The sequence below is a fragment of the Microtus oregoni genome, unplaced genomic scaffold (assembly GCF_018167655.1).
Source record: "Microtus oregoni isolate MIOR12 unplaced genomic scaffold, Mior012 000000F_ref0000247, whole genome shotgun sequence".
Taxonomy (NCBI): domain Eukaryota; kingdom Metazoa; phylum Chordata; class Mammalia; order Rodentia; family Cricetidae; genus Microtus; species Microtus oregoni.
Genome location: NW_024543059.1, coordinates 74,321,839 through 74,340,732, shown reverse-complemented (window position 1 = coordinate 74,340,732; position 18,894 = coordinate 74,321,839). Strand labels below are relative to the sequence as shown.

Genomic DNA, 18,894 nt, shown 5'->3' with positions numbered 1-18,894 from the left:
GGCAGGTAACTGAAGGGATCCACGAGTAAACTCCCCTAAGACTGTCACCCATGAGGTGGAGAGTCAGCCGTGTTGAGTCACCCACACTTCCGTGTGTAATCCCTCACCCATGTTCCTAGAAGGAGATCCACTTGTTCACCAAATTGGCTTGGTTGAAACTGATAATTTTGTCTGTCATCAATGTCCTATCCAGAGTAAATAGACATTTGTTTACCTTTCCTCAAGAAACTGACCAAAATCCATACAACAAAAATCCACTGACCATTTTCTGTGGTATTGCTGCAAAATCAGGGCACCCGAGCACATTCTCTATAAAGTTAGTGTCACAGCCTTTGCCGATCCAAACGTAAAAAACCTAAAAACCAAAGGGGTGGGGAGCAACAGAATATTAAATCTCTGATAAAAATCCATCACAACCAATTCTCTCAGTTATCATACATAAAAGAGGTCATTCACACTGTCTCAAACACAAAAGCTAACAAACATAAAAATGAATATATAATTAGAACATTGTGAACCGAGTTCTGAGAACCAAAACTTCTATCTTCTCTGCTTATATTTTTTTTAATATTTATTTATTATGTATACAATATTCTGTCTGTATGCCTGAAGGCCAGATGAGGGCGCCAGACGTCTTTACAGATGGTTGTGAGCCACCATGTGGTTGCTGGGAATTGAACTCAGGACCTTTGGAAGAGCAGGCAATGCTCTTAACCACTGAGCCATCTCTCCAGCCCCTCTGCTTATATTTCAAGGCTTCACTTGAGAGGCATTTATCTGGGGGCTGAAGAGATGCTCAGTGGTCAAGAGATGTGCCAGCGTTGCAGACAACCCAGGTCTGGCGCCCAGCAACACCATGGGGGCTCACAGGCATCCATACCTCCAGCTCCAGGGGGAGCCAATGCTCTCTTCTGACCTCAGACACCAGGCATGCATGTGGTGCATGTGCAAACATGTAGGCAAAACACATATACACATAAAATGAAAATTTTAAAACTTTAAAAATATTTTTCTATGTGTATTAGTATTTTGCCTATGAGCATGTATGCATGCCTCTTGGGTGGGGTGTCCCCAGAGGCCAGAAGTGGATGTCAGAGCTCCTGGATCTGGAGTGACAGATGGTTGGGAGCTGCCATGTGGCTGCTGGGAACCAACCCAGGGTCTTCTGGTTAAGTGTCTTTAACCAGTGAGCCACCATCTTCCCAGCCCCCTTCATTTATTTCCCTAATAGGAATGTACTCCCATAATAAGACTATCTGCCCCCTAATTACTCTTTCTACTTCAACTTGTGAGCTCTGTGGAAGTTTACACGTGTTTGGACTACTGGTCACCCCTTCCACCACCCCTGAGCAGTGAGTGACTTCTCTAACCTCCAACCGTCAGTAGAATTTCTGGCAATGGACAGAAGCTGAACCACAAGGGAAATTCTTGAGGTCCATTTGAATTTTATGATTCTGATAAAGTTTCTGATGGTAGAATTTCTACTCTGAATACATATAACTCCATAATTTACTATTAATTATATTAATTGGTGTCCAAATATAGAGTCTAAAGTAAACTGGGTTCCCGGGCCAGTCAGGGACTCCTCGTGCCCCTGTGTGCCGGGCAGTACCAGGGTTAGTCTGTGTGTGCACTCTGCAGTCAGAGCACAGCTTTGTCAGCAGCGGTGCTTACTGAGCCACAGTCCATGAGGAAAGCTCCCTCTCTGGTCAGCTTCTCTGCAGACAGCTTCTGAAGCGGGGGCTGAGGTACTACCCTGTCATTAACATGGATGGCGCCCTGAAAAGGAAAGGCAGAATTCAGTGAGTCATCTAGCATGCACTGCTGTCATCAGCCTGGAGGAGTCGGTTACCACCTCTATAAAACACGCATCTATGACACACTGTAGAGATTGAAAATACAGTGACTGTGTGCCACGGTTTTACAGTAGAATGAAGGGGTTCAAATCTAAAACGTAAAAATGTGAAAATATAGATTTATATAAAATAAAAATGTTTCATTCCCTTCCCTTCTCTCAGGTCAGTGTGTATCAAGACTACGACAGCCGACTGCCGTGTTGTACATTCCCCCTAACAACATGATACTATGTATGGAACGAATGCTAGTCCCAAAGAATACAGCTTCAAAATGAAGAAAAATAAAGAGACTATACAGCTGTGCATCACCGTTATTATTGGAAAACAGATGTGGTTTGCTATGTAACTAATACTGCATCTGTCATATCATAAACAGCCAACACAAAATACAAATGGAGATCACTCTGTAACTTAGCTTTGAATTAAACATTAAAACCAACCCCAGGACAAGTTACTTTTTTATTTTTTTTTTTATTTTCGAGACAGGGTTTCTCCTTAGCTTTTTTGATCCCTGTCCTGGAACTAGCTCTTGTAGACCAGGCTGGCCTCGAACTCACAGAGATCTGCCTGCCTCTGCCTCCCGAGTGCTGGGATTAAAGGCGTGCGCCACCACCGCCCGGTACAGGAAACTATTTTTAAACACTCTAACCACTGATAGCATCTGAAAGTCCTATTGTGAACTAGATCCCTAAAAGTCATTATTTGAATGTTTACCACCACGGGGAAGAAGAGAATGAAAAACTACTGAAAATACCTATCAGCTTAGGCAGAACATCAAGACAATGCATACCTCATCTGTCAACCTGTCTATCCTGTATAAGTTGGGATGAATCATTTTCATTAGATGAACCAGCGGCTGGGACTTCATCTGGCACATGGCATACACACGATCATCCAGGCGTGTGCTTGTACCTGTTCTAAATGCTTTCTGCAAGGAAAAAGACACATGGAGGAAGTAAACAGAAAACCGACTGCCGGGATTCAAGACTCAGCCAATATTTATTTAATAGGTAAGGAAGTAGATCAGTTTTTCTAACTATCCCGTGCTTGTAAGGAAAACTCTGCTAGGTTAGTGTAAAGTGAACTAAGATGACACAAATACAACACCTTTAACAGGGACAAACAATGCAGAGACCTTAGCTCAGCGCCTCTTCCAGGAGCACACGAGAGGGTGGGCTCTGACCAGTTCATAATTCAAATCAAGGAAGAAGAACTTAGGCTTTGATAAGGGTCATGGCGCATCTGCACACCTCCGTATTCCACTCACTCCCCCTATTTTTCAAAAGTCTTACAACACCAAAGTACATAATTCCCTAGCTAACTATTAAAAACAGCAGTTTAACTTCTTCATTCACCTGAGAGCTTGTAAGACACTGGTCAGCTATGAAATATAGAGAACTACCTGTTTGAGAAGCGCCAGAACATAGAGGGGGAGCAGCTTGAGCGAGCTTGGTGCTGTCAGGGTGGAGCGTGGCACACTTGACACCATTGAGCTGTAGGCAGACAGGGGGTCCACCACAGCATTCACCAGGGCATCCCTGGCATCCGACAAGCTTGATGACACCGAGCGGTCCACAGCTGCAAAGCGAGAGGGTACTCAGCCACCAGGTCCCAGTAAGTAAGTACTCTCTTCTCTTAGATATCTCTCTCTCTCTCTCTCTCTCTCTCTCTCTCTCTCTCTCTCTCACACACACACACACACACACACACACACACACCCTGGAGGAGGGGTGGTATGGGTCAATGACACAATCCTTGAGTCTTTTGTTCAAACCCTAGTAATGCCAAACGAAGTGTGGAAAGGAAAAGGAGGTCTTTCTGTAAGTGCTATTATAACTGTGCTCCAAGTTAGTAATAACAGCTGATTTCTCCAGTGTATGTGGAAAACAGCAAGGCTCACTGCATGTCTATGTTTATTCATAAAGAGACACATTAAAATCAATCCCTCAGGAATGTATTAATTACTGACGGCTTCTTTGAGCTTAGAGTAAAACACACTTTTCTGAGCACAGTCCTACGTCAGTTATGCATCAAATGTAGACATGTCACCATAACCATAATAAACATCCACGGCAGTTTCATTACCCCAAAATTATTCCCTGTGGGGCTCCTTTGCAGTAAGGTTCTCTCTCTGCCCCCATCCTGGCCATCTAGTCTCCATCATATGAATGTCCCCTTTACTAAATGTCACATGGACACTTTGTGTCACTTAGTGTAAGCCTTTTAAAGCCACACTTGCTTAGCTGTCTGGCAGCTCTTTCCTGAGTCACACTCAACTGTGTGGACATGTGACAGCTTACATATTAGTTGAAGGAGATCCTGGTTTTTACAAATCACAACCCCTCCTAGTAGATTTTAAATTAGGAATTATTTTTAAAATATAAGAACAGCCTAATTCATTCTATAATAAATGAAAATGCATTAAAATGCTGTTTAAATTAATTGATGGATTTCTGAAGTTAAAAAAAGTAGAAAAAAAAGTCCCAGTTTTTTTTAATGTTAGAAAAGCGTATTTCACCTGCTCTTTCATGTTACTCACCCATGTTAGCCAGAAGGCAGATGGCAGCTTGCACGTCCACGCCTGCATACACATCTGCGAGTGAGCTCACCACTGGCAGGCACAGAGTATGCACTCTAATTCTCCGTTCACCTAATAAAATGGAACATGCCATTAAAGCACACTAGGCTGGGAAAGAAAGCAAACAGATCCCAATTTCACACAAGTTACTGTTTTGGCTAGATTAAATCATCAATAACATTCTGAAATAGAAAAGGCTTTGTAATTAATATGTTTTGAGTGTCTTATTTTTATTATTTCTGGTGCTTGGGATTAAACCCAGGTTCTCACAAATGCTAGGTAAGCATTATAGTGCTGAGCTACCCCCACCCCATCTAGTTAGCATGTTTTAAATACAACATTCTCCAGAGACTGGATTGATGTTCAGAGGACAAGAACACGTGCAATTCCTTCAGAGGACAGAGGTTCAGTTTCCAGCACCCATATGGCAGCTCACAAATGTCTGTGACTCCAGTCATAGAAAATCAATTCTCTCTCTGGCCTCCACAGGCTGCACATACATACATACATATAGACAAGATATTCACACACATAAATTAAATACATTTTAAGAAAAGTTTCCAACCCTGTAAGCTGTGAACATGTATTTTACATATAGTTGAATGCTAGTTTCCAGCTTCTTTGATTTTTTTCAAAGATTTTATTTGTAATTACAGTACATCTGTACATGTAAGTGTGTATGTGTTCATGGAGTCCAGAAAAGGGCGTTGGGTCTCGGGAGCTAGAGAAATAGGCAGTTGTGATCTGCCGTATGTGGATGCTGCGAACAGAGCCCAACCTATGGAAGCAGCAAGTGCTTTAACTGCTGTGCCATCTCTCCAGAGTTTTCTAGTTTACCTTCATTATTGTTCTAGTTATACTCCATTGATTAAAATATGAAAACCGTGGACTGTCAAGGCAGAAACGAAGGCCTTCCTCTCGGCCGTTCTCTATTTTCTAGGCAGCAGTGCAAAGACAGTAGAAGGTCACCGTGCCTGCCAGAAACACATGATGCTAAACATGAATTTTCCACAAATTAAGGAAGTCACACGGCCCATGGCCCAGCAGGTAAAGGCACTTGCTATCAAGCATGCTGACCTATGTCTGAGCTCTGGGCCCTCCCTGTGAAAGAGAGAACTGATTCTGTAAGTTTCTGCTGGCCTACACACGCACACTGTGGCATGTTTGCCTATCAGTGTACACACAGAGCAAATGAATAAATGTGATAAAATATTTTCAAGTGTGTTATTTGGGGCTGGAAGATGGTGCAGTGGTGAAATGGGATTACTGTTTGAGTCCCAGCAGCCATATACTGGCTCCTAACCACCAGTAACTCTTAGGTCCAGGAAATCCAACACCCTCTTTTTGGCCCCCATGAGTCCCTGTTTGCATGTGATGCACATAAACTCACATGCACACACACATAAATAGTAATAAACCCATTTCAAGGTGTATTATTTAAAAATTCAAATGTGAGTTAAAAAGAGAAAGAAACAGAACATATATATGTAGTCAGTTAGTGCAAATGCCATTACCGTCACTGCATACCTTTCTTTTTCTCCTCTTTACTAAAAGCGAGGGAAGAAGGCTACAGGCGCTTCAGTTCTGACAACATACCTTTGCTTGATGTGTATAGCAGGGCTGTCTGGAAGCACACTAAGGAAGTGTCTGTCAGACTCTCTTCAATTGACAACTGCACTGCAAACCCAGCATCGGGATTGATGTTGGCAAGAGAGAGCAAGTCAGTGGACCGGACGAAGAAGTTGCCATGGAAAGTATGCATTGACAGACCTGGGGAAGAGAGAGTTGGCATAAAGACAAGCAAGGGCAGCATCTTCACCATCAGCTAAACCAGCTGCTCAGTGAGTAGCACCCCTGCGTAACTACAGAGTGAGGCTAGACTCTAGGAAGAGGTTCTAACTAAACAGTGCAGGTTCTATAGGGGGAACCTAGGTCCTATTTATACTACATTTATATCTAACCTTGCTATCATATTCTACATGCAGGTCTAACTCAGACATAAATATAATATGCAAAATTAATAAACAGAGGGTTCCTTACCTTGGATTTAAGATGAGAGTCTGCCCCCCCAAACACTCACATAACCAAAGGAAGTCACCAACTAAAAGCTGTTAAAGGAGCGACCTTCCCTGTTTTCACTGTCGCTCTCGAATAACTTCTAATGTGTGTTTTCCTCCTGCTTTCTTGCATAAACGAAGATTTTGCTTTTATCCACTTATTCTAATTATTTAATGAAACTGGTCTATGATCACTCAATAACTGTATTTCAAACAGGGTTTGGCTGGATCTAACAGGAAGTTCTCTGTGATGAACAGCCACCCCACGGGTCTGGGAGCTCTTACAGCCTAACACAGGAGTGTAATGGAACACACACTTTTCGCAAGTCCATACCTTTAGTACATCTTATTCTCATAACAGCTTCGAATCCAATTTTCCTAGTGAGGTACCGTTTGAGGTCTTTTTGTAACTTCTCTGCTTGTGAAGGATTATGAGTGGAGTGGAAAGATGGATAGTAGAATATGCACCCTGCTGAGTACTTGGACATGCACGCTTTAGAAAGAAAGACATTAAGTATTAATTAGCTAGACAAGTCACCATAAACTACTGTCTAACAAGTACACACATTCCATGTTATGAAGAAACCATTCTGGGAAAGCCCAACATGGACAGGAATCAGATAGACCTGAGATCTGAAACACAAAACACAACAGGCACTGAAGTTTACTGTTTAGCAGAATAGCTAAGGGATCCATGCTACAAAGCAGAATAGTAAGAGCATTTCTTTCGGTATCAGGCTGTAAAGTTCACTGGTAAATGTCATATACACTATCTATGTAACCTACGTGCCTTCCTCCCCCAGGACTAAGGATGCTGACTGAAGGGCACAGCTTTAATTGTATGTTAGAAATCTTTAAGCAGGTAACACAATGACATCTTCTTACCTAAAGAAGCAAGGTCAGAATACTGTGAACTTAGAAGGAACAGATCCACTGCAGTTTGCTGTCCTGAGCAATCTAAAGCAAGTTTCTTATAAAAATCAGTTGCTGGGCCAAGATGGTGCACCACCTAAGTCAACAGATCACAAGGTAAGAGCCTTTGGTTATATACACAGTAATGTCTCTTATAACAAGAAAAGAGATTTTTATTTTATTCCATTATCAACCAACCAACAGAGTATAGGTCCAGATTTCCAACAGTAATAGGCCTAGTGTTTACAACAAGGAACATGGCTCAGACCATTTCCCCAGCACTTTGGAAGCTGAGTAGGAGAACTAAGTCTTCAAAGCCAGCCTGGGCTACCAAGTGAGAACCCCTCACTTTCACCCCTAGTGGGGGAAGGCACTATATGGCACACTGGTTTAGATTTTTATATAAGATGAATGATTTAATGCTTATAATACACACCCATAAGGTTTTCATTATGTATCTACCTGCTGGCTCCAGAGTGAGTGCTCCAGGATCTTATGGTCCTGTTGCTAACAGGATAAGGAAGGCTTAATGAGTCCTCCCAGCTACTGGACAGTTAATTGAGTACTTTCACATTTACGCACTCATACATACTTTAGAGTTCTGGGGATCTCAGAATCATGATGAAAAAGGCTAGAGCAAAAACACAGTCTATGTGAGTGAAGAAAAATTAAATTAGTTTGTGCGTATTAACTAAGCATTAGTGCCTGGATAGTGAGACCACTGAAGGCTTACATTTTTCTCTACTAAGTTTTAGACAATGATTGGTATTCCCTCTGTAATCTAAAAGTTTATTCATAGGCATGTTAAATTATAATAGCTTGATTAAGTTTTTCATCTATATAATAGAAATGACACTGGGGACTAAAAACCAAGCCATAACTTTATCATTAAATAGCCATTCAACCTTTGGCAAGACACTACTTTGTTCATCTGTAAATAAAAGATGAGGTGTGTTTCTAAATATTAAAAAATCTATTTATCTAGTTGAGTGCATTTATCTGTGTGAGTGCATGCATGCCACGCCGAGCTGCAGAACTGCTGGGACTACAGATGTGTGCCACCACATCCAACATTTGAATTGGTGAGCGGGCATGTACGGCCAGTGCTCTGACCACTGTGCCATCTCTTCAGGCCAAATTTTATGTTCTGTTAACTAAATAAAAAGAATACATCAACCCCCCCCCCCCAAATAAAGGCAATCTGGCTTAAATTCTTTTTGGTTTTATTACTGATGATGAAGCAAAGAGGAGGAAATGGATAATTTCAGTCCTCGGGAGGAAGAAAACACCAGTGGTTAAGTTACAAACACTTAACATGTAATACCTTGGTACTTGACCTCTGATTTGGATCCTCTCTGGACTGCAGAAGTCCTGCCCCCAGGGAAGGTAACTGTGTCTGAAATACAGATACTCGGCCACCCGTGGGAGACATTAGCTTGAAGGCAGCCTGAAGCGCAGGTCCGAGGGCACTGTGTGTTTCTCTGGTATTGAGGAACATATTTGGTAATGCGTTCAACAAGTCTTTTATAAGCTGAGGGAAGATTAAAGGTTGAATTACTGAGAGGGCAAGGTGGTTTTCTTCTCTAAAACATTCCAGAGTAAAGCAAGGCAACTTCATCTCTGGGGACTGTGCAGGAAGGACTTGGCAGATGCTTCCTATGGTGTCTGACAGCAATAGACCACTAAACAAATGTTAAGAAGGGAAACAGCTAATGTAACAAGAGTCTTGATACTTTGAGAAAACAAATTATTCTCACCTCTTTACTTTCATACAGATTCACAAGCAAACTATCTGGTGTGGGCAGAAAAACATCTACAGGGGAAAAAAAAACCACTTCATCAGAACAGTCAAGAGGACATTATAAAGTAGCATGTTTTGGTTCTACAAGGACACTCGCTATGTGTATTATAATTCTGCCTTAGTAAACACATATACTCCACATATATACATCCAACACACACACAAACTTAAAATCAAGCATTTCAAAGAAAACAGCTATTTTAAACAAATGTCAAGGTACACCAAGTCATGCTCACAGACAAGATGGAACTTAAACTTCCAAACCCACAGTTACACTGATGCTTACCATCTATATCAGATACAATCATCATCTGAGGCTGGGATAGTCCTTCTTGTAAGTTGTAGAAATGAATAGTGCTGTCAAAAGTCATGAATCCTATTCTTGTCCGTGAGTCTCCAGGAAGCCTAGTGACAAAAATGGCAACTTGAAATTCAAAGTGCTCAGTCACACTGTTTACAAAATACTGAAATAGGCTAAGCCTAAGGATACAACACATAACTTTTTACAGGAGTCAGGAAAGGTATCTGAACCAGTACACAGGGAACACACGTGAGGCCATTTGGCATGTGTTTCTCAGTGCCTGTTTTAATGTCATTTAACCTAGTAACCCTCAGATTTAGCCATGCTAGTGTCATCTAGAGTCCTTATGCGCTAGGTCAGCTAGTCAGAGGGAGAGTTCTTTCAAAATATTAAAGCATTTATTATTTTATGAGTTAAAATATTTATGTTATTAAATCATAACAAGGAGTATAATCCTTATATTATACAAAATTAGGCAAACATTGCCAAATCTAACAAAACTTAGTAAAAAAAAAACAAAATAAAGCAAATCCATAAATTGTTCAAGAGTAAGTCAAATGTACGCACACACTTATATACCCCCATATGAATAAAAATATTCTTACTTGTCTAAGTTTTCTAATAATGACTGGCATAAAACCGACAAATACCCAGCCTCCACTGCATTATGAGACACATCTAAAACAAACAAGTAGACAGCAGGCTGTGGAGGACGAAGCTGCAAGAAACAAAGACATCATTTAGTTAGTGGACACACTTCCTTTTTCCTATCATTATGATTACTCTCTTTTTTTTTTAAATATTTATTTATTATGGATACAATATTCTGTTTGCATATATGCCTGCAGGCTAGAAGAGGACACCAGACCTCATTACAGATGGTTATGAGCCACCATGTGGTTGCTGGGAATCGAACGTGATTCCTTTGGAAGGGCACGCAATGCTCTTAACCACTAAGCCATCTCTCCAGCCCCCTTCACTGATTCTCTTAACACACACACACACACACGAATAGAACTGCAGTTCTAGTGAATGAAAATGACATGCCCTTCTTCAGTTTATTTTTCTTATAAAGCTCACTAGAAATTAGACTGAAACGCAGCTGTAATGGCTAAGTATGCTGAGTGTTTTATGGAAAGAATGCCGACCAACCTATCTTCTAAAGGAATAGCTGCTAGCTTATTAGAGAATGCTAACCTGTCTAAATATTTATGTATACTTTCCTTATTCCTAAAAACATTTATATAGTTTTTAGGTTTTTTCAGTTTTAAAATCTATTTATTTTTACTTTATGTGCTTGAGTATTCGGCCTGCATCTAAGCACACCACCTGCATGCAGTGCTCTCAAAGGCCCCAAGAGAGCACAGATCGCCTGGAACCGTAGTTACAGACAGCTGTGAGCTCCATGTGGGTGCTGAGAGCCAAACCCTGGTCCTTTGCAAGAATAGCCAGTGGTCTTAAACACTGACCCATCTCTCCAACCCCAAGGATTTTAGTTTTTAAATTTTTACTTTTTGTTTTGTTGAGGATTAAGCCCAGGGCCTTGCACATCCTAGGTAGACACTAGCACTGAGGAGAAAAAGACGGCTCAGTGGTTACAAGTGTGTACTAGTCTTGCAGAGGACCCCAGTTCAGTTCCCAGGGTCATGTCAAGTGGCTCACAGCTGTCTGTAATTCCAGCCTCAGGGGATCCAACTACTTCTTCTGGCCTCAAATGCTGTCACACAACCAACACACACATAGATACTTAACTAAAAATTAAAATTAAAGTCTGAGAATAGCCATTAGTATCAGCTACTACATCATCTGATAGTGGCTGGATCCCAGAGAATAAGGGGAAGTGTCCAGAAGGGGCCTGTGATGGTGCAGGGTACAGACATTCACTGAAGTCCATCTGCTAGAGAAGCACAGTGACACTCACAGGAGTAAAACGATGTGGTGTCTTAGATGAGAGGATTATGTGTTTATAAACGGCGTGAGTGGTGTGTGTGTGTGTGTGGGGGGGTGTTTAGGGCAGATCTGTGTTGCTCTTTTGCTCTTCGCTTGTGCGATGGAGACAATATTTGGGACTGAACCTGGTCAATAAGCCCCAATGATTTTCCTCTCTCCAACTCCTTCCCCTCATCACCAAGAGTTTGCATGGTTATGCCCAGCTTTTTACGTGGGTACTGGACTCTGAATTCAGGTCTCCACGTTTGTGCAGTGAGCACTCTGACCCCCTGAGCTATCTCTCCAGTCCCTAGATTAGGATTTAATACATTCCAGGACAGGAAGGGGCAAGAGGATGAGAAATGGGTGTATAGATGGATAATATTCTTATGCTAATAATATTTCAAGCTAAGTTATAGTACAGGAAGGCTAACTGAAACTGAGTTACAGAAAGGAATGAAAAGGGCATATGGCATCGTTTTCCTTCCTTTATGTTCAGTCTCTAGGGCTGGGAGACTGAGCCCAGTAACTCACAAATGTGAGGCAAGAATTCTAACACTGAGCAGCAGTCTCAGTCCATAAAGGGTTTCTTAAAAATATGCCAACCAAAGGTCATGAAATCACACGAGAAAGTTGAAGCCTATTCGTGCCTAAGGACTCCGGAGCTAAGAAGAACACGACAAACTCTAAAGGTGAGAACTACACAGTGGCCGTGAACACTGGAGGTTAGTTGACTTAGGCTAAGCCAATCATCAAAATCACAAAAATAAAAAGCCAACACAATCCACAGCGCATCAGATGCTCCCAGCTGTCTCCCTTGACTTGCTGCAGCACTTGCCAGCAATCAAAAGTAAAAACAGCAGAGGGGAAAAGGTTAGTACTATTTTTAATAAAAATGAGAAAACAAAAGAGTGTTATGTAACCAAAACCCATTTTTATAAGTAGGAAGAAGAAGATTTAGAATCACTATAAAGAACAGATGGAATTGTATGACTGAATTTGAAAAAGAAAAACTGAACAAGTCATTCATTCATCTTGCTCTGTACTGGGGGAGCCACTGAAGATGGTGATAATGTTCACACGATTCTATTTGTTACATACAAACTTTCATATTAATATTTTAAAAACATAGACTTCAAAATTTAGATGTTCTTAAAAGAACTGACTCATTTAATTGTGTTCCATAACCAGTTTGGACACTGAAGAGTTACCATGTAGTCCGAGGAAGCGATGAACTCCACAGTTGAATTCTGAACTTCTGGCCGTTTGTGAGGCTCTCCATAAGACCGAGTGAGGGGGTTGTACAGAAACTCTTCGGGAACTAGACAAAAGTAAGAAGCAAAGAGCATTTAGCAACAACTCACCAGGAGGTACACACCTTCATCACCAATGCTTAGGATGTGTACTGAAAAAGGAAAGCCTTTAAACTTCTAAGCTTTTAATAAAAACGTATTTTCTGAGAAAAACAGGACATGGGCAACCCTTTTCCTTAGATTCATGTCCTATTTATTACATCACACGATATAAAAAAAAACAGACAAGCACAACTGGGAATCAGCATTAGCAGAGATGAGTTTAAAGGACAAGAAGATACGTGTCTGTGTGTGTCTATAACAGTCAGCCTCAATTTCCTGAACCAAACGCACAAGCTGTTGGTACATGTGAACACATGTGCCCCCGAGTGGCTTTTTAAAGTGACATTTCATTTCGTTTTGTTTTACTTTGCCCCGTCTCTCTCTATTGTCAAGTACCTCTCCAGAGATCAGACTGAAGGCTCCCTTACCTGGGTTCTCTCCATTACATGTCTTGAAAGCTGCTTTGAAAGCAATGAGGAGAAAAACTACAGAGAAAGGTGTCATACAGTGACGTTGACACTCACCGTCATTAACTCTATAGCACAGGTTGCATTTCCACCTGCGCTGATCAATGAAGGACACGAAGGGGTTGATATACGTCCGACACGATCGGCACCTCACAATGGTGTTTGATGTTATCACTGGCAATTGCTGGGAAAGAAAGTAAAGACATTGTAGCAGCACAAAGACCACAGTGAAAAGCAGGACACAAACACGCCTGTGCCATGTACAAGACAGTATGTATGCTAGTAAACCTAGTGACATGCATGCTCAGCAAGTTGAGCAACTATCACTTTCCACAAAGGCAAGCCATACTGGTATAAAAACAGTCAGGAGCTGACCAAATAGCCTGGTTAGCCAAGAAAACAATGTTGGGACCTGTCAGCTGGCCTCAAGACTAGCAGCAACGGAGCAGCACACAGGATGGAAGAGGGTCCTGCTGTCTGCTGAGTGTCTGCCCCTGGTAGCAGGCAGGGGAGGCTGCTGTATAGCTGACAGCCATCCCACAATAGACAAGAACAGAAGTCAGTGACACAGAAAACACACCTCTATGCTTAGTTTGGAAAAGAACTTTATAGTTAGTCAATTTAGAAAATACAGAACACATTAAAATATCACACACTATTCTATGTCCCTGAATTCAGCCATTATTATTTCATATGCTTCATTTGGAATTTTAAAAAAATCAACACATAATTTTTGTATTTAAAGACTACATTACTATCTTATCGTAGTAATAGCTGCACACCACTTGTGAGGGAAAAAATGAAAAATAAACTGAAAATGAGAAAATGAAATTTACTCATAATTCTAGAACCTAGAGGACGGACATAACTATTAATACTTAGCATACATACTTCTAGAAGATATCCTATATGGAGTCTGTACTTAAAGAAAAACTCTCAGCAGCTGGGCACAGTGACACACAAAAGGCAGGGTAAGGTGGAGCTCTGTGAGTTCGAGGCCAGCTTGTTTTACATAGTGAGTTCCAGAGCTGCCAGAACTAAATAGTGAGACCCTGTCTTGAAAAGACAAAAAACAAAAAGAAAAAAAAAATCTCAACTATGCATAGAAGAATTGAACTGTTTTGGTTTAATGATAAAGGTTGCAATGGTGTTTAAATTACACTGTATTTACTGAATGAATAATCTCACAGGACTGGTTATGCATTATAATTACTTTATTTTCTAGTCACTGATATTTCCATCCATCCTAGCAGGCAAGTAAGCGTCCCATTAGAGAGAGAGAGAGAGAAAGAGAGAGAGAGAGAGACAGAGAGAAATGTAGCTTAAGTATAAATGTCTCTGTCTAAATGTTTTTCTAAACCTTAAAATTTTAATCTTATTTTCTTGGCCAACCAGGCTATTTTGTCAGCTACTGCTAACATTATCTACACAAAGTGTCAAAAGGCGTGGAAGACTCTAGCAGGTGCCTATTAACCCAAATGTACCATAACACAACTGCTTTCGTTCAGCAGATCTGACGTTCTTAGGCTTCCCCACGGTCACAAGGTTATTTAGTGTCAATCAGACAACTCCCCCCTTTATCTGGATAACTGTTTAAAAACGACTCTTAAAGTTTACACATTGTCTATGGTGGCTGCAACTTCCAGCTACGACTAAAGGGCAAAGTGAGGCCCAGACTTTCTTGCCTCACAGAACTGGCTGATCACATGTCAGGCAGGCAGCACACAGCTGTGGTTCACATCTGCCCCGCTGGGAGGAGATCGAGGCTGTGGCCACTGCACACCAGCGCCCGCACAGAGCAGGTGCGAGACCTGCTGACTGAGTCTTACAGAAACTGTAGTTGTTAAAGGAAATGTATTACATTTTATTTATTTTGTATGGGCCACAATGTGTGGGGGTGTGCTTGCCACAGCCTGAATGTGGAGGTCAGAGGACAACTTGTGGGAGTCGGCTCTATCCTTTCACCACGTGGATCCTGGGGATCAATCACCAGCCCAGAAATGATTATTTCCAACTCTAACAAAAGACGACAAACATTCTCAGAAAACAAAGAAGTCTGGATACCTTGGACATGTACCAGAACCTAAGTATTTAAAATGTACTTTACCGTCAGGTCTCTGAAGGGATGTAACAACAATCCTAAGGGAAGCTTAGCTTTATTCAGTAAAGCCTGTGTCTGTGGGATATTTGTCAAGGTACATCGAAATGAACTGAAAAGACACAAACATGCAGTATGTTAGCTATCGGGCATCTGCACCTGCAAGAGCTGAGAAGCACTCTGCAGGTTACCACAGCTATGCGCAGGAGGAAGACCACTCGAGTAGGCATGAATGTAACAGAAGTCAAAAGCCCTAAATCAAGGAGCCCAAACATTTCCACAGTTGAGAAGCACAACACATTCTAAATAAATAACATGAGCACTGTAGAGCAAGGCAGCAGCTACAGCAGACACGCTGTCCTGAACGCTGTGTCCCCGCTAACACACTCCTAACACAAGACTGTTCCAGTCACGGCTTTGCCTTGGGCCTAAGCACACACGAGGGATGGCATCTACCTGAACTCTAGGGTACATTCCCGCTGTGCTGGACATCTGGACAGGGAGGGCTGCTCCCGCAGGCCTGGTGCACTGCAGTACAGAATCACAGAGCGTTTTCACTCTCCCGAATCACAGCTTTCTGAATAGAATGTAAGTCTATGATACCACAGAGCTCAGGAAACTTGTGCTGTGGACTGCCTTACTCATATCTGGAAGGCATCCAGGAAATGTTTACTGACTCAAGGATGGGCCCTCTGTGTAGGTCCTAGTACCACAGGCTCCAGCGTCTAAAATGTTTCGAGTAAAGACAGGATGCTCAGGAGGTTTCAGATGCTGGAGTATTTCAGACTTGCCAATCAAAAATGTCTGACCAAAGAAGTCGATGAAAACATTTCAAAAGCTGGGAGCATTTTAGAGAAAGACTACTCCGCCTGAATTCCTAACTGATTGACAACACTGACGCTTAGAGCCACACCCACCCAGAATCACATTAAAAGATTTGGGTCTATCCTAATCTAAAGACAGTACTAATCATTCTTTTTACTTTTGAAGAGTGCTACTTTCAAAAACCATAACCAAACAAAAAGCATATACACAATTCCCCTGACTACAAGAGTTCCTTAGTAGTCCAGATCTGTAAGCGGAAATCATCCTAACTCAGCATCCCAAGAGTTCGGACCACAGACATACACCACTGCAGCCAGCCAAGCTCTCACACACATGCACACACTACATTTAACTCCTAGAAAATGCGTAGCTATTCACTAATGCAAGGCCATAATCAACCCAAGAACAGCTTGGCATAGAGACAGGTAGCAGCTGTCCGACTATACTCCTTGGTGCTTTCATGAAAGCCATCTTAGCACTGCCTTTGCGAGAAAAGTCTGAGGAAGGAAATTTTCAAAGATGACCTTACTTAAAGAGTCAGGGGTTCTGGGTAGATGGCTCAGCAACAAGAGTGCTTGCTGTGCAAGCAAAGGAACTGAGTTCAAATCTCCAGTAGCCATGTGAAAGAGCAGGAGTGGCCAGGTGTGCCCACTGTGGGGAGTAGAGACAGGAGGACTGCAGGGTGTGCTAACTGCCAGCCTGGCTCTAGGCTCAGTGAGTGACTGTCTCAAAGGAATACAGCACAGTGACAGAGCAGGACACCTGATGTCTTCCTCTGGCACGTGCCACCACAACCCCAAAACAAATACAATTCGGCACACACTCACAGATCACATACACAGACTCCACACACTCCCACACACAGTCAAACTGAGGGAAGCTTACATCTACTTTTATCCAAACCAAAACAGAAAAGCCTACATGAAGAAAATCCCAGGACTGACAGCACATGCCTATTTCTGGAGTCTGGAGTCATGCATTGTTTTCAGAGTTCTCTGACTACAAAGCACTAAAGGAAAGAGCACCTACTCTGGGCTACAGTTTAACTTGCTGAGCTCCGCACTCAGGTTAGGTACAGGAGCCCAAACAGGAGTCGCAGGCAAGATATTCTTCTCCTGGGTGAGGTTCACAGGTCTCAGGCTTTCTGGCTGAGGAGAACTCTGTAGACTTAGTCCTCCTAGACCGGAGGACAGCTGGTTCACGCCCGGATAATGCTGAGAGAGAAAGTCAAAGCAAAAGGAGAATTATACAACAAATATGAAGACAAGTTTCTGAATGCTAGATTTTAATGCGAAGAAAACTCAAGATGGCAAGAGAATTTACATCTGTTCACTGTCATATCTTAACAGTCAATTTAAAGCATAAGTAAGCATTTATAGCAAAACCAAATTTATTCATAATGTCAAGCTGTTCAACATGAAATAATATAGTTTGCATTGGACAGGGATGATAAATGTAGAAGCATTTTCAAGTTCTATTACTTATCATGTTTCAGCGTGAGCCTGTGCCTTAGAATGAACATGTATCCAGAGTTCTGCTCCTCTTTATACTTGTAGTATTACTAGGAGTTCAGAGCTTTCTCATTTTTCTTTTGTTTTGTTTTGAGACAGGGTCTCACTACACAGATCTGGTTGTCATGTAGACCAGGCTGGCCTCAATGTCATCTGCCTGTCTCTGACTCCTGAGTACTAAGATTAAAGGCATGAGCCACTCACTATGCACTTCATAGCTTTATCTTAGGCCAAAATAATTAATATTGTCATAATTTAAAACTACTCAATCTTTGAATTAAGTAAATCAAAAATTAACAAAAACAATACCGACATGTACACTTCTTTTGTTTTAAGGTCATTTGCATAAGCAGCTAGTTCTTTATGGACTTTCCCTCAAAATACTCTATTTATACAACCACAAAAAATATTCAGCCAAGGAGATAAAAAGCAATCCTTAAAGTTGAAGAAATAAGTTCTACCACCATGAAAAATACTATTTTTCTAATCTTATTGCCTCTTGGGGTACGTATCAAAGGACAAAAATTACGATAAGACAAATCTTTAATAACAGTATGTGATTCATACAGAAACGACTTTTCTGTATTTTCACTTTTGTAAACTTAAATTTCTTTTTGTGAATGAATGCCTTGTTTGCATATACGTCTGTGCACCACTTGTGTGCCTGGTGCAGTTAGAGGCCAGAAGCTGGCCGGGAGTTGCTTGTCACGATGGAAGTGTAGGGAATTGAACCCAGGTCTTCTGTAGGAACAGCCAGTGCCTTTAATTCCTGAGCTGTCTCTCCAGCACTAACAAAACAAGCCTTATATTTAATAATTGTACACTTGCAATAAAAAGTTGATGGTATTTTTTGACATTATTTAAATATATTAAGCATAGTCTGAACTCTCCATCTGTAAGTTACAAATAATAGATTCTTTCAACTGTGGACCAAAGATTGTATTATTTTGATATGAAAACTTTACAAAAAAGTATATTCAAGGATTCTCACTTCACTCTTCACCTGTAGTCAACATTTTAAATTAGTTTTCCACTTAATTCTTTTGCTACTATTTATATTATAATCTAGGATGAACACACCACTCTAACCACAGGCTTTTTAGCAAGGAAAGAACAAAAGAAAAAAAAAGGATCTACCGTTTATCTACATACAGTAGACATCTGGAGTAGAAAGTACACAGACATCACCAAATGCTAAAACCTA

The 18,894-nt window shown here is 41.4% G+C and overlaps 1 protein-coding gene across 2 annotated transcripts in view; it reads right to left on the bottom strand.

Moving 5' to 3' along the window:
- The window catches only part of Sec24b (SEC24 homolog B, COPII coat complex component), a 66,492-nt gene that overhangs the window by 3,220 nt on the left and 44,378 nt on the right, over nucleotides 1-18,894 (bottom strand). For both annotated transcript variants that reach the window (XM_041647316.1, XM_041647383.1), the window contains 16 exons: nucleotides 17,209-17,393; nucleotides 15,364-15,466; nucleotides 13,314-13,440; nucleotides 12,646-12,755; nucleotides 10,111-10,223; nucleotides 9,491-9,609; nucleotides 9,161-9,216; nucleotides 8,728-8,934; nucleotides 7,377-7,500; nucleotides 6,826-6,984; nucleotides 6,031-6,204; nucleotides 4,396-4,506; nucleotides 3,259-3,434; nucleotides 2,647-2,784; nucleotides 1,675-1,779; nucleotides 263-355 (listed from right to left, as the gene is read on the bottom strand). In XM_041647316.1, coding sequence (XP_041503250.1) covers nucleotides 263-355; nucleotides 1,675-1,779; nucleotides 2,647-2,784; nucleotides 3,259-3,434; nucleotides 4,396-4,506; nucleotides 6,031-6,204; nucleotides 6,826-6,984; nucleotides 7,377-7,500; nucleotides 8,728-8,934; nucleotides 9,161-9,216; nucleotides 9,491-9,609; nucleotides 10,111-10,223; nucleotides 12,646-12,755; nucleotides 13,314-13,440; nucleotides 15,364-15,466; nucleotides 17,209-17,393 — 2,100 coding nt within the window. The remainder of the gene's footprint in view (nucleotides 1-262; nucleotides 356-1,674; nucleotides 1,780-2,646; nucleotides 2,785-3,258; nucleotides 3,435-4,395; nucleotides 4,507-6,030; nucleotides 6,205-6,825; nucleotides 6,985-7,376; nucleotides 7,501-8,727; nucleotides 8,935-9,160; nucleotides 9,217-9,490; nucleotides 9,610-10,110; nucleotides 10,224-12,645; nucleotides 12,756-13,313; nucleotides 13,441-15,363; nucleotides 15,467-17,208; nucleotides 17,394-18,894) is intronic.